Genomic DNA, 15,245 nt, shown 5'->3' on the forward strand with positions numbered 1-15,245 from the left:
GCTACAACTAGCCTTGCAGGACTGGGAGCAGGCAGTTGAAACAGCACATAGGTTAAGTATGAAGTAGCACACCACTAATTGTGTTCTTGCCATGTTTATACTGTAAGAACACTTTGAGACAAAAGTAGATATGTTTCCATTAATTTTTAATGAATTTGAATTAGTTAAATCAGTTTTTAAAAAAAAAAAAAATAAACTAAATTAAGTTTTATTAGAACCAGCCTTGCAATTCTGTGAGGATGCTACATCAATATGTGAATCCATTTTGGATGGAAGAGGACCTTTTTTTTAAGATAGGCATGAAGTAACAAAGCTATGCTTTCAATTGAAAGCTATGACTTAAAGTGATTGTGCAATACAAGTTATTTTATTCCTCTTTTAGGATAAAACAGATGATTGAGCAGAGGTTTTATTTCAGTTTCCTTACATTTGCCTTTTATTTGGCTTTAGACTATTGCAGAAAGATGCCCTCAATTTAGAAGCCATAAGAATGGAGGCCCTGCATTATCTGTGCAGGGAAGGAAATATATCTGAGGTGAGTCTTTTTATTAGCAGACTGTTGAGCATACAGCCTTTGTAGGGACTAGATCTTCTTTATGTCTTCTCCTTGTATTCCTTGTCTGGTCCTGTGCTACACTACTTATCTGCAGGAAGAGGTATATTCACCTATTCTGACTTAAATGGCTGCTCTAGCTTATTGTTGGGGTATTTTCTGGATGCTAAGGGAAACATAGTTTTTTACCTCCATCTTTCCAGAGAACAGGAATCAAGCCAAACAGAAGTCTCCTCTGGACGGTTAATTGAATCATATTGATTTGAATCATCAAAGCAATCTTTTATTGTTTAAATGCTCTTTTGATAAATTCCTAAGTTATTGTAAGTTCCATTAATTTTAAGTATTTTATTAATTGAAATAAGGGAAAGAATGAGGTCTTGTAGTGATCAATTTTTGGAAGGGCGTTATAGTCACTTAACAACAGTCTGCGATGTTAGGTTGTATGACTTGTGCTTTGTTCACCCTTTTTTGACAATTACTGAGGGTTTTTTAGCTCTAAGAATTCTCTTTAACTTTTCATTCTACTCCCAAGATCCTTTTTTTGCACAAGGGTATATGCATGTATTTTGTACATATGGTGCTTGTGCCGTTTTTCAGGAAACTTAAAAATATGTTATCTAAAATGTCACAAAAAATTATTAAATATTTTTAAATATCTTTTTCTTATTGTGCAAAAATGCTGGTATAATTTAAGTGGAGAGTTAGCAAAAAAAGTAAAGAGTTCTCAGTGTTTTGTAGCTTTTTTCAAGTTCAGAGGAACAGGTATTTCATGTTGTCTAACGCATTTTTAGTTATTGCAAAGAACTCTTTAGTCATTAGTGTATTTATAATCGAATTTAAGTCTTACTTATGCACAATCATAGGAAATATGGAGAAACAGTAACAATTGCAGACTCTAATTCAATAAAGCTGTCCAGGAATGAAACTTGCTGGACATGGTAGAGTGTGAACAAAAGATTCTGGGGTAAAATGTCACATGTGACTAAGACCCATGTCTAGGAAAAAATTAAGAAACCTGATGAGATTTAAACATGATTCAGGTGTCTACTTCTAAAATCATATTAAAAAACCCCATGTATCTTATTGTTGTAACCCCAGAAATGTCTGAAGTACCTTAGGTAGTTTGAGAAACTGTGACGTTAAAAGTCTGAGCCTCTGGAAGTGCTTTGGTTTTGAGCATGTGTGTCTGTATCACACTGAAGCCTGAACAAGATTCACAGATTGGATTCCTCAGACTATCTTGCTTTATGGGACTCTTCCATTATATCAGATTCAGCTCAAGTCTCTTACTTTTTTTAGAGCATGTATAGAGGACACATGATCATGATGATTGTCACTTTACTATTCCAAAGTATTTTTCTAGGAATTCCAAAATAAATCTAACTCCTAGCCCTGAAAACTTCTGAGTTTAAATTTCAAGATACTATTGCATAGTAAAATATGTGACTAGTTTTTAGTGAAAACTATTCAATTGTCCTAATCTGTTCATTCTTTCTATTACTTATTATGTTACTCCTTTTTCTCCAAGGCTTCAGCAAGGCTAGGAGACCTAATTAAAGCACTGGACAGGTTAGAACCACGTAATTCACAGCTCTTCTGTAAAATGGCTTTAGCTTTCAGTAGAACAGTGAGTATGCTTTTTTCCTTAAGCAGCATACAACTATCTATATATGCCGGGTTTTGTTTTATTTTCTGGTAGACAGATGTTAAATGTCTACTAAAAAGTAGAAGATTGCAGGCAATTGAAATAGATTCCCTTGTGTAGCCTTTGGTAACTACATTTTTAAAGTTTTACATTAAGTATGAATTACAATACAAGCCATCTCATTCCAAAAATGTTTTTACTGCTTGCTTTCATGTAAGAGAACAGGTTTCCAATGAAAATACACTCAAATGTCCACCAGCCATATTCTTAATATAGGAAAGTGACAAGGTTAATCACATAGCCTTGAAACTGAAGGTTTCTTTAGTCTTTGTATTTATCAGAATTGTTTTAAGGAAGCATTCAAAGCAACTATCAACTATTCCTTATTGTATGGTATTGTATATTGATGTTTGAATCCAGCACACTTTAATGTCACAATTTTTATAGAATTACTACAGATTATATTAGTCCTATATGAGATGTTGTTGTCTCAACTGCTACAGCAATATTCAGTGTGGTTTTCTAAGGGAATCTGAAAAATAAGAAAAACTTAAGGTTTAAAGATTATTCTTACCATTAGTGTGGCCGGAACCAACTCATCCTTCAGCATACGCAAACCTTAGTTGAAAGAGCATCTGATTTGGCATCCAACAATGCAGAATTTGCTACTGAACTTGGCTACCAAATGATTTTACAAGGGAAAGTGAAAGAAGCTTTAAAATGGTACAAGACTGCTATGACACTTGATGAAACAAGTGTTTCTGCACTAACTGGTAAGGTCTTACACTTTCTTTTGGTTTTTAATGGTCTTGAGACACAGATGATACTTTTTTGATCAAGTTTTCCTGCTATTAGGAAATTCTAGAACTATTAGAACAGGAACATTGGGCAGTACTTCCTGATTCATGTTATGCTGTCTTCCTTATAGTAACAGTTTCTCCTCACTGGATATGTCTTTGGGTCTTCATTTTGAAAAGTGAATCTTTTCTCTTTTAAATTAGAACTCTCAAAGTAATGGTAAGGACAGAGATTTAGCTGTATTTTTTTTTTTCTAAAATTTTATTTCTGTAGTGCTTAAGAACTAGAGAACTCTTAGGCCTTACAAAAATAAAAAAATTCAAGGGCAGTTGATAGAACAAGCTGTCCATGGCTACATACGTGTCTAAGCTAGACTGAAAAACATAATCAAGTTAAAACATCTGATACATTTGGTGTACATTTTGGTTCTTTGGGGAAAAAAAAAAATTACTTTTGATTAAGTCCAATTGCTGTCAAGAAAATTGAGAGTAAATATGGCATAGTTGCTACACAGATTTCTCCTGCATTTTTTTCTCTTTGACTATGCCATTGCCTTCTAATCTGAAACTTCAAACAGTACGAAAAATTTAGAGGGTAGGAGTGGTTTGTGTGTGTGGTTGGGGGCTGTGTGGGTTTTTTTAATTGCATTTTGCTTCTTGTACTTGTTCTGAATTTAGGAGCCAAACTTTATGGTCCTTCTACTTAGTCTAGAACCAGTTGAAGTTTTACTGTTTTAAACTTCGTAATATAAGGGATGAGATCTTTCCATGAAACTGCTTTATAGCATTGCATATATTAATGTTTCAATCGTGTATCATCTATCCTAGGTATTTGTAAGTACATAAAATCTGCATTACCGTAAGTCTTGATCTATTCTTTCTTCTCATATCACCACTTTATGAAGAGGTTGAGGAGAGGTTGAGGTTGTTGGAAAACAAAGCATGTGCTTGACTAGGAAGATAAATCTGCAATAAAGTGTTTAAATGTTACAGGAATTATCCGTTGTCAGCTAATACAAGGGCAATTAGAAGATGCAGAGCAGCAGTTGGAGTTTCTTAATGAAATTCAACAGTCCATTGGGAAATCTGGGGTAGGAGACATCTTCCTTCATTAAAATACTTTGATTACAATCTGAATTGTGGTCTGCTAGCTACTTCAAGTTCTATGTTTCAGTCACTTGAACAGAGCATTCTTAATGGAGTACCATTAAATCTAAATTTCAGTTTTTCTTCCTATCAATCTAATTTAATGTGTTACGTAACTTTGCAACACAAGGCTGTTTGCTTGCAGAGCAAAAACATCATTGCCTTCCTGCAGTGCTTCATCTCTCAAAAGAAGTTTAAAATGTCAGGAAAGGATATTAATTATTTTCAGGGTTTTGTGCTCAGAGAAATTTAGAGATTCTTGCACAAATTAAAGGAATGCATTGATATAATAATCATCAGTGTCATTTACAGTGAACATACTAAATGTCTTACAGTATCCCTAAATATAAAGAAGAAATGGCTAACATTAATAATTATGTAGTATTGTATGAGTAACAGATTAACATATCTGGAATATGGAGAATGTTTTATTTCTTTTTTTTTCTGTAGGAATTATCTTTCTTGCGTGCAGTCCTAGCTATGAAAAAACATAAGAGACAAGAAGTTATTGCCTTATTGAATGATGTTCTGGATACTCATTTTTCATCTTTGCATGGTTTTCCTCTTGGTGTGGAATACTTTGAAAAACTAAACCCTGATTTCTTGCTAGAAATCATTAGGGAATATCTTAATTTTTGCCCAGCACAGGTAAGCAGCTGTAGATTACATCTGTCTGAAAATGGAAATTATTCTTGGATTTAATTTTGAGGTCAGTTAAATATGAAGAAAAAATTTAGAAAATTTTCCCTCTTAAAATGTGAATTTATTTGAAATAAAAGTGTGTGTTAAGATATTATGCTACTATTTAATCAAAATAACTATGAAAGTACATCTTTTGTGAAGTGAGCAAGTTGGAATAATGACACCTGAGGAAACTTCGGATGTTTGTTTAATGCACATAGTGTGTATTTATACTTTTTTAGTATCTTTTTTCATCAGGAAACTGTAACAATACAGTGAATAGAGCTATCTCAATATGAAACTAGGATGTTCACACTGATGATCCTATTCTTGAAATATTTTTGTCAGCTCAGGATATCTTTTCAATATACATATGTTCTTTCTTTGTTTCAGTTTCTTTTGTGTGTTGGTAAAAACCAGTGGAATACTACTTTTTTATATTATTATTACTAATTCCAAAGAAAAATCTCACTTACTTAGATGGCTAATTTTCTGTGACTGAATTTGCTTCTGCTAGTTTTGGCAACAAAAGCATGTAGAACTTACTAAATTGAATGGGGACCTGACATCTCTAAAGCAGAAGAAACACATTTAAAGTTTCTTTAAATAGTGTCTTCCTTAAATAGATTGTTCTTCGGAAATAGCTGGGAGCAGACTCTTGTTATCCTGTTGTTAGCAGATTTCTAGTCTAATTATAGAAACTTCCCATAAATACTTGTTTATTTACGGTTTTAAAATCTAGCAGGTAAACAAGTAGTTTTCCATTGTTATGATCTGTCCTACCGTCTATAATGAGATGGTAATGTTCGAAAGTCTAAAACATCAGTAGCAATGAAAATTTCATGTCACACATGGAGATAAATAAGAAGTGTCATTCTGTAAGGTAGTGTCTTGTCTGAAGATCTCCCTGGGATATATTCCAGAAGTACTTAACGACAATGATGGTTTTTAATTTGGAATGAAATCTGTTTTTCCTGAACTATTGTCCATAGAAAGATTTGTAAAAGAGAAGACTAGGCTTTTCCTGAAGTTTCATTATCTCTTTATCGCAAAAAGGAGTTTGTGGTGTTAGAAAGTGAGGAGTTTAGCCAGGTGGTGGAAGCTTCCAGTTTGATAGTGGAGGATTGCTGCTTCCCCAGGGCATGGGTCCCGTGGAAATGTTAGCTGTGAACAGAAAGATCTTTAAGTTGCCTTTTCCTTTTATATATATAGCAGTTAGCAACTAGCTAGAGTAATAGAGGGAAATGAACAACGTTTCTGATAATGAATAACTAGTGTGGTACATTGTACTACCAGTTTACATGAAAGTACCTATTTCTCAGCTGCGATTTTCAGTTTGTTGCTAGCAGTGTGGATATGTTCTGTGGTGTGGAATGAGGGTAGGAGGGACAGGACCAGAACTTTTTCTTCTCATCCTTCTGGTCACTCATTACAACTTCAGCTCGCTTGAAGTTTAGTTCATGGTACCATTGTGTTGGATGAGTTGGCATGGTAATTCAGAGTATGTCACCAAATGTTTATGGACTGACTCGTCAGCTTATGTCAGGTCTGAAGCATTTTATCATCCTTGAAGTCCATGAGGCAGTCTTATGTTTCTGCTGATATAAGGAAGTTGCCCCCTTGAATTTAAAACATATTTTTATATTTCTTCACAATGACAGCTTTTGGCTTTTTGGGCTGAAGAAAATAACAATGCTTTGCTATTGCTCATTTGAGTTTAAAGTGAAGCTCAGACTTAGAATGAAATCTAAGTTGAAAACCTGTCAACTGAAGTGTTGTTTTCTCTTTGTTTTGTGGTTTGGTTTTTTTGTGTTGGTTTTTTTTGTTTTTTCACTCCTAGCCTGCAAGTCCTAGGCAGTCTCCTTCACCACTTCTCAAGCACTGTGCTTCTGTTCTTGAAACTGTGGTAAAAACTGTGCCTGGTCTTCAACAAGCTGTCTTTTTAATTGCAAAAGTGAAATACTTATCAGGTAATAGTTATACAAATGGTTAGCTATCTACCTCTTCAGTTACTTTAATATAAAAAATTAATTTCACACTTTTAAATCATGATGAATATTTTTCTTTCACTGCAGAAGATGGCATTACAGCTACGTGAAGAACATTTGCACTGCCTTTTTTTGTGATTTGTATGAGTGTATCTTAATTGTACAGACACATAAATAGGGTATTTTTTTAATCTATTGTTTCCAAAAAAGATCACTTATTGAATGATTTACAGATGGAACAATTGGAAAATACCTTACCTTTGACCTGGTTTTGATTTCATTTCAGAGCCACATAATACTTCGTATATGAGTTTATTCACTAAATGCTCACATTTTTAAAAAAAACCCCAAATTATAAAATTGGCAAATAATTAATAAATGCTCTATATTTAACCTCTGTATTTTATATCAACTACCCTTTCACTTTCCCTTTTTTAATTTCCTAGGGGATATTGAAGCAGCCCATAGTAATCTACATTACTGTCTTGAAAGGAATCCGTCTTATGCAGATGCACACTTATTAATGGCCCAGGTGTATTTGGCTCAAAACAATACTAAACTATGTTCTCAATCCTTGGAACTTTGTCTGAGCTACAATTTTGAGGTGAGTTGGACAAAAGAGTGAAACCATTTTATTCAGTCAATCATCTGAAGTTGTATGTTTTTGTATATAATAATTTTTAAACTGAACTTTTTATGACTCTTCCACTACAAGTTTAATATCTAAATGTTTATATGAACATGGTACCTGAATATTTATCAAAGAAATGACCATAAGGACAAAACAAATACTTTATTACAACATGTTGAAATTCTTTTGAAATATAAGAGAAAGAAGTGGTAGTTTTTTCTCAAATCTTTACATAAATATCAAAAAAATGTTACATAAACAGAATTTGTAATTCCAGACTAACCTTGCAACAGTCTTTCAAAGCCAGCGTAGAAGGACTTGAAGAGTGATCCAATGTTGTTTCTTTTTGCGCAGACGTACAATTGCTAATGAAGATATGCACAGATGCATGAGGGGATCAGAAGGGGTCTGTAGTTACCTCTCGAGAATTCATGCTGCTTTAAGTGCTCTAAGTGTTAAGAGAGTAGCTATATGCTGTACTCTCTTCCATTAATGTCACATCTTTGTCCATCTTTTCTGTCCCTTCAGGAGCAAATTTGGTAAATTAAGCACTGTATTAGAAGACTTCCACTGTTTTGCAGTGGTCCTCACCAGTTTTATTTCTTGGGGCTAATATGTTGCAATACGGGATTTTTGATTTGTTGACATCAGTGGAACTTTATCTATGATTAACACTGAGTTGGGAACACTCTACACAGCACTCTTATATCTGAGTTGTGCTATGTCTCTTGACAGAGCTTAGCTGAAAATTGACAAACTACCATTTCCTTGCAAGCATGCTCCTGTCTTGGTTCCTTCCTCCAAGTGACACAAGCAAGCTGAAGATTAACTACCTAGTTAGGAGACACTGAGATGCTTGCAACTTTGTACACAGTTACATTTCCCTTATCGACATTTCCTTTTCATGTGAAGTATGTTTTAAGAAGGTGGAGAAATGGCAGGCAGGACTTGTGCCAAATAATGATTGTATACTTCTTTTAATTAATACCCTAATGAAGTGTGCACACAGCAATGCAGGAGATGCTTAAAATTCCTTAAAGTTCAGTCTAGTTTCAAATAATGCTGTAATGAATGTTCTTCTATCCCAAAGTCTCATCTCATATAATAGTTTTTCTTTTTTTAATTAAAAAGTTACTTAATTACTAGTTTGCATACTTTTTGAAAATTCTAATATTTTCAAAAGTAAATTACTGAAATTTAAATTGGGTATGTTTGGAGGAAAGAAGGAACAGAGGTCAATATTTAAAAAAAAAAAATTAAAAATCTTCTTTCAAGGAGTTTAAATACTATACATAAAGTAAAATTTGGAAACTCCTTATCTCATTATATTTTTTTAGGTGAGAGAACATCCTGTTTATCACTTAATTAAGGCCCAAACGCAGAAGAAGATGGGAGAATTATCAGAAGCTATTAAGACCTTACAGATGGCAAAGAATTTGCCTGGAATGAGAAAACCTACAGCTTCTTCAAAAACTAAAGGAAAAAGAATTGAAATTGATGCAAGTGATCGTGTGTCTGTCTTCCTAGAGTTAGTAGAAGCTCATCGTTTGAATGGAGAACCGGTAAGATAGCAAACTTGAAAACAATTTCCTCTTCCCATTAACAGAAGTGTCTATCCTCATTAGTTCAGAATAGAAAACCATCACTACTTTTACCAAGAGGATTTGCTTGATAAAATTTCCAAGATGTTAGTTTCTGACTTGACAGCTCGTACCTTAAATTGTACAGAGAAAAAAACCTACTTGCAGGTGCTCTATTTTGAGTCTACAAAACCCCTTCTAATTTTGAGGAAGAGAGATTGTTGATGTTCATTTGTTGGCATGTAGATTCTTGTTTTGCTGTCAGAATACTATTAGAAATATTTTTGGATCATGTTCTTATCTTTGTGTAGCAGCATCCTTACTATCAGCTGTATCTTAGTAAACAGTAAGGCACTACATATGTATAAGAATACAAGAAAAGCCATACAATTGTGTAGTTGCAAGTGACCTCTGGAGGTCATCCTCCTCAAAGCAGGACCTGTTAGATCAAGGTGCTAAAGGCATTGTCCAGTTGAATTTTGAGCATCTCCTTGTATATGTGCAACGCAAATGTTGTTTTTTCTACTAAAACTTTTTCAGGTAGTTCATATCACATAAATTTTATTTACAAAATTAAGAGGAAGAAAAAAACCGAAACATTTTTAATGTTTTAGCAAAACATGGATACTATGGTTTGGGGGTTTTTGTGTTTTTTTGGTTGGTTTGTGTAATGCCCCCAGACGGTCATTTGCTTATGATGTCTTTATTTTTGACTGTTCAACAACAGGAAATAGATTAATTCTATTGGTTTTATTATTTGCAGCATGAAGCTGCTATAATACTGCAAGACGCCATTAATGAATTTTCTGGAACCCCTGAGGAACTAAGAGTTGTGATTGCAAATGCAGATCTGGCAATTGCTCAAGGAGATGTTGAACAAGCCTTGACTATGCTCCGAAATATTACACCTGAACAGCCTTACTTTGTACAGGCTAAAGAAAAAATGGCAGATATTTATCTTCAGTACAGGAAAGATAAGAAGTTATATACTGGCTGCTATAGGTAAAAGTTTGTGGTGTGTGTATATATTTTCCTAGATGTTTAATGGTAGCACGGTGATAGCACGGTGAGCTCATTTTTTTCCCTTTCTACTACAGTAAGTCAGAAATACTTAGTGACATAATGATTCATTTGAGTAAGTGTTGTAACATCTAAAACAGTAATTGGAAGTTCTGTTTTGGAAAGATGTATCAGATTTTTTTGTTTTATTTTCAGAAATAAAGAAAAACTAAAATCTTCAGAGGGTAAAATTGTTGTGCCCTATTTGTTGTTGTTTAGATACCAGTATTGACATGTTAAATATTGAGCAAGGTTCTGTCTTCTGTTTCCAGAGACCTAGTAGAAAAACTGCCAAGTGTTCATACTTTTCTTCTTCTTGGTGATGCATACATGAATATTCAAGAGGTAAGTGCCAGCTAGAGATGAATAGAATGATTGAGTCGTTTGTTGACTTTGGCAAGTTGAGACAATGTAGTATGCTGACTCTTATTGATTGGTAGTTGGCAAACAGAAACTGCTTTAGGATATAAAAAACCATAATTACTGGCTACAAATGTAACTGTTCTAAGTTCAAAGAAAAAGCTGTTGAAAATGCATTTCTTCTAATGACTGACCAGGTGAAAGTCAAGGAAAGAATTTTCTCTAGAGCAACACTGACCCATAAGACTAACAAAAATCTAAAGTGAGCACTAAATTAAATTCAGAAAGACGTTGGAGATGTTCAGAAGAGTTCTGAAGCTTAGAATAATTCTAGGTAACTTAGTTCTCATATTGCAAGTTTTATTTAAAAAATTTAAATTATTGAATTCCTATACATTTTTTTACATCCTTTGCTTTCTTGATGATCTGGAAATGTTATTCAGTATTTGTAGAAGACACTGTAGTCAAGTGGACATAGGAATTTGAAGGATACACATTTAAATTCATATTTTGAAAGAATAGATTGGGTTAGGACATGCAAGTAATAGTTTAGATTACTAGTTTGGGGATCTGTAGGTGATTAATCATTGTTTACTTATTAATGTTTTTGTGTAGTTTTCTCTTCAATGAAGAATTATAAAGCAAAAGGGAATTTGTTTAGATCTGCTATAACATGGCTGGAGGAGAGAAATGTGTGATTGTCCAACACCAGTAATAAGTTTGCATAAGTTTGTTAACTAGTGAAAATAGTAGTAGAGAAATTTCGGTGGAAAAGACTTGGGTTAATTCAAACTCATTTGTTTGCCAAGTTCTCTCCACATTCTGTTTTACCACGGAAATGTAAATTTACATGGACTTTACACTTCCTGCAATTTCATAGTGACCATTCTTCTCTCAGAAGTATTGTAGCTTATGAACCAGTAGTACTTGGCAGTGATTCCTGGAGGTGTACCAGATTTTTTCTTCATACACTTTTTATCTTAATCCCTCACTTCTGTGTTTCTGTCTTTTTACTGTTGAAGCCTGATGAAGCCATAGAAGTCTATGAGCAGGCCTTGAAGAAAAATCCAAAAGATCCAGCTTTAGCAAGTAAAATTGGAAAAGCCCTAATCAAAACGCATGATTATTCAAAGGTATTCTATAAGTACTGTATTAGGCTAATTAAGTATTGAGTCCATTATTGTCAACGTGTGGGCTTTGCCTGGTTTTGTTTTCAGGTTGGGTAGAAGACTTTCACTTTAAAGCGCTAATTAGACTTTTTATCCTGAAAGTAAGTTTGTAGATCCTCTTCAAAATATCTGGTTGGTCAGCTCCTTGGCCCTTGCACAGGACAGGGAAGGGAAGAAAGTATTTTGGGACAGCCTAGGAAGGAAGCAGGCGGGTCTGTAATGCTGGGGAAATGGTGAGATTGTACCCTTAGTGCTTACATGCAGGAATCTTGAACTTGGGTCTCTTATGTTTTGTTTACATCTCATAGAGCCTTTTAATACAGTGTTCTTAAATAGTCTCCATGTTGCCAAAAAGACTTAACTGTTTTGTGCTTACAGTATTCTTCTGCATATGTGCTGTGAAAGAAGCTGAGAGTTTCTCATTTCTTTTTTAGAGGAAGCCAACATCTTCCCAAGCTGGCACATACATTCTGTACAAGTGGCTTTGATATGGATTGATAGACAAATTTAAATTGCAGAGGAATCAGTACCAACTTCCTAACTTTCAGTATCTGCTCTTTTTTCTAGGCACTTGTATTGAAATAACAAACAGTAAATGGGTGCAGAAAGTGCCTGGGAGACCAAGTAGGAGAAATGACTCTGCTTTGTTTCAGCAGCACCTCTTCCATAAATGCTTAGCACAATCTTCCTCTGTACTTGTGGAAGTTATTTCAAATAATGGTCTCTCTATCTCTCTTGGACATGGAAGAAGTTAGGAGGAGGGCCACAAAGATAATCAGGGGGCTGGAGCATCTCCTCTATGAGGACAGACTGAGAGAGTTGAGGTTGTTTAGCCTAGAGAAGAGAAGGCTCCGGGGAGACCTTATAGCAGCCTTCCAGTACTTAAAGGGGGCCTACAGGAAAGATGGGGAGAAATTCTTTATCAGGGAGTATAGTGGTAAGATGAGGGATAATGGTTTTAAACTGAAAGAGGGTAGTTTTAGATTAGATTTTAGGAAGAAATTCTTTACTGTGAGGGTGATGAGATACTGGAACAGGTTGCCCAGAGAAGTTGTGGATGTCCCTTCCCTGGAAGTGAACAAGGCCAGGTTGGATGAGGCTTTGAGCAACCTGGTCTAGTGGAAGGTGTCCCTGCCCATGGCAGGGGGGTTGGAACTAGATGGTCTTTAAGGTCGCTTGCAACCCAAACCATTCTATGATTCTGTGAAATCTATTTTCTGCCTTGGATTCGGGACAGGACTACTAGCTCCCATCATCACTTTTTGTCAGGCTTAATATTCATTGAAGGTGCCAGTCTGAATTTCTGTATTACCAGCTTAGATAAGTGATACTGCACTGACTCTTTCAAGCAATGTACTAATATGCCATCGTCTTACCTATTTAAAGTTGCATGTTTATTATCATTGTGCCAGGAGGTTGCCTAAGGAGAAACATGGTGTTAGCTCCATGGAGTAAACCCGAAGGTTCTCCATCTCCTGGGAATGTCTGTTTAATAGATTTTTTTTTTTTTTTTTTTTTTTTCTCTCCAGGAAGACAATTAATGACCAAACAAGTTACCAAGCAGTGACTGGGGAGTTCTGTTGCATAGAAATCCCACTACAGATTTCTTTCTTATCACATTGAATGTGAAATGCTCAGTGTGTTGTTCCAGGGAACATACAGTTTTTATATTTGTAACATATAAGCTGGTTCTTGCATATGTGCAATGTGATTAGTCAAATGCACTTTCACTGTTTTCAGGTTGGATAGAAGGAAGCCTTTCACTTTAAAGCACTAAACAGTCTTTTTATGCTGAAAGTAAGTTTGTAGATCCCCTTCAAAATATCTGGCCAAAGGCAGTTACATGTTGATGAATACAAATCTGGTGAATTGTAGTTCTGGTGACTTGCAGTTTATGTGGTTTTGGGCCTGCACTCAAAACCATGTTTAATTACTTCTCCATTGACCCAGCTTTGTCACATCTCCTAACCTTAACATTGGCAAGGAGAGTAGTTATAGAGGCTTTAACTTCTTATTGTTGGAAAAACAGAAGAAAATGTTTGGGGAGAACTTGCAGGAGCAAATGGTTTTATTTGGGCAACCTCAAACTACTGGAGGGTGTGTCCAAATTGTGTTTTGTGTTTGCAATGTTAGAATTTTCATTTGCTTCTGTTTAGGTCAGTATTACAAGCAGCTCAGTATATGATTCTTATCTTGCTCCATGATACTTCAGACCTTTTTTGTGGGAGTGTAATAATCTAATGTGAGGGTTCCCAGAGTTGCTATAGAAAAATCTGTAATCTCTATGGTGATGGGTGTTTTATGGACTTTAATTTTTTATTTTGAGGCTTCAGCTATATTAGCCTTAGGATGCTTAAGCCTAAATAGGTAACCTGCCTGATATGTGCAGTTATGCGTGTTTAAACATGTTCTATTTTAAAACAATAAAAGTTAATAAAATATTTCAAATTCATTTTGGAAATGTAACTTTTCAACATAATTCCAGTTCTCATTTTTCCCTTTACTTAGAGAAGTATTTCAAGACTATTTAAGTTGTTATTTTGAAGTGGTTGTTTTTTTTTTTTTTAAACTTATGGAATAATAGTTTATTCATCCAGAACATTGCTTTTTTTCTTGAGTAAATATTTGACTTTTTTAATTGATATGAATGTCAGTTTTTATGTTTAAAAATGCAAAGAGAGAAGACTCCTTTCTGTTAGATTATTCGTAGTTGGTATTTTTACACTTCTCATTACTTCCTTTATCTTCATGTTTTGCAGGTAGACTTTGAGAAAATATTTGTCCTTTGTATACACTAAAACAGAACTTTATAACTCCAGTCTGACTGGAATTACACAACTTCAGCAGCTAATGAAAATGTAGTTTAATTGGCAGTGATCCTTTCAAAGATAGAACGTGATAGTGTGATTAGGCTATGTAAATACATGTTTATCAAAATGTGAGCTCTAGTTATTCCATTTATCTTTAATTTGGCATTATGTTTTTGGAAACCTGAACTTGCAACTAAATAACATCTTTTTAATACGGTATTTATTCGAAATTACTTGGTTACAAGAGAAGTGAAGAAAGTAGAGAAAACTCTAAGCAGCATGTCATTAAATACCTAAATAGCAAGGTCTTTAAGATTTGTCTTTAAATAATACTCAAATTTTTGTTTCTTCCTTTTAGGCAATCAGTTACTATGAGGCTGCCTTGAGAAGCGGTCAACAGAATTTCCTTTGCTATGATTTGGCTGAGCTATTAATGAAACTGAAGCAGTATGAGAAGGCAGAAAAAGTACTTCAGCGAGCTTTAGATCATGAGCCTGGTAGGAATGTTATTAATTTACAACAAAACATAGTATTTCTACTGTTGTTTGTGTTTTCTTAATGATTCTAACGAATAAACAAGTTCCATATAAACTTTTTTTAAAATGTAGAATACAGGAAACTATTAAGTGTTAAAGGAGAAATGCACTCTAAAGTAAACTTCACTGACATTTAAAGGTGCTTTGGTCAGGACTTTTAAACTTGGAACATCTGTGATAGATGAAGTCAGTAAATACAATAGCAGAGCTCCACACATGCAAGGTTCTTTCTCTTCTGTGCTAACAAATGTTCTGATTCTGAATTGATCAAGTATAGATGAGTCATT

The 15,245-nt window shown here is 34.5% G+C and overlaps 1 protein-coding gene across 1 annotated transcript in view; it reads left to right on the plus strand.

Moving 5' to 3' along the window:
* TTC21B (tetratricopeptide repeat domain 21B) overlaps positions 1-14,981 on the plus strand; it is a gene marked incomplete at its 5' end in the record, with an annotated part of 22,700 nt that extends 7,719 nt beyond the window's left edge. The window contains 13 exons of the mRNA XM_009577512.1: positions 1-51; positions 451-535; positions 2,085-2,183; positions 2,782-2,974; positions 3,992-4,089; positions 4,595-4,792; positions 6,666-6,795; positions 7,260-7,417; positions 8,782-9,006; positions 9,788-10,026; positions 10,356-10,428; positions 11,466-11,576; positions 14,781-14,981. The exon at positions 1-51 is cut by the window's left edge and continues 104 nt beyond it. Of these exons, the coding sequence (XP_009575807.1) occupies positions 1-51; positions 451-535; positions 2,085-2,183; positions 2,782-2,974; positions 3,992-4,089; positions 4,595-4,792; positions 6,666-6,795; positions 7,260-7,417; positions 8,782-9,006; positions 9,788-10,026; positions 10,356-10,428; positions 11,466-11,576; positions 14,781-14,981 (1,861 nt within the window). The remainder of the gene's footprint in view (positions 52-450; positions 536-2,084; positions 2,184-2,781; positions 2,975-3,991; positions 4,090-4,594; positions 4,793-6,665; positions 6,796-7,259; positions 7,418-8,781; positions 9,007-9,787; positions 10,027-10,355; positions 10,429-11,465; positions 11,577-14,780) is intronic.
* Between the last annotated feature and the right edge of the window lie 264 nt (positions 14,982-15,245).

This window comes from Fulmarus glacialis, unplaced genomic scaffold (assembly GCF_000690835.1).
Source record: "Fulmarus glacialis isolate BGI_N327 unplaced genomic scaffold, ASM69083v1 scaffold16625, whole genome shotgun sequence".
In the NCBI taxonomy this organism is placed as follows: domain Eukaryota; kingdom Metazoa; phylum Chordata; class Aves; order Procellariiformes; family Procellariidae; genus Fulmarus; species Fulmarus glacialis.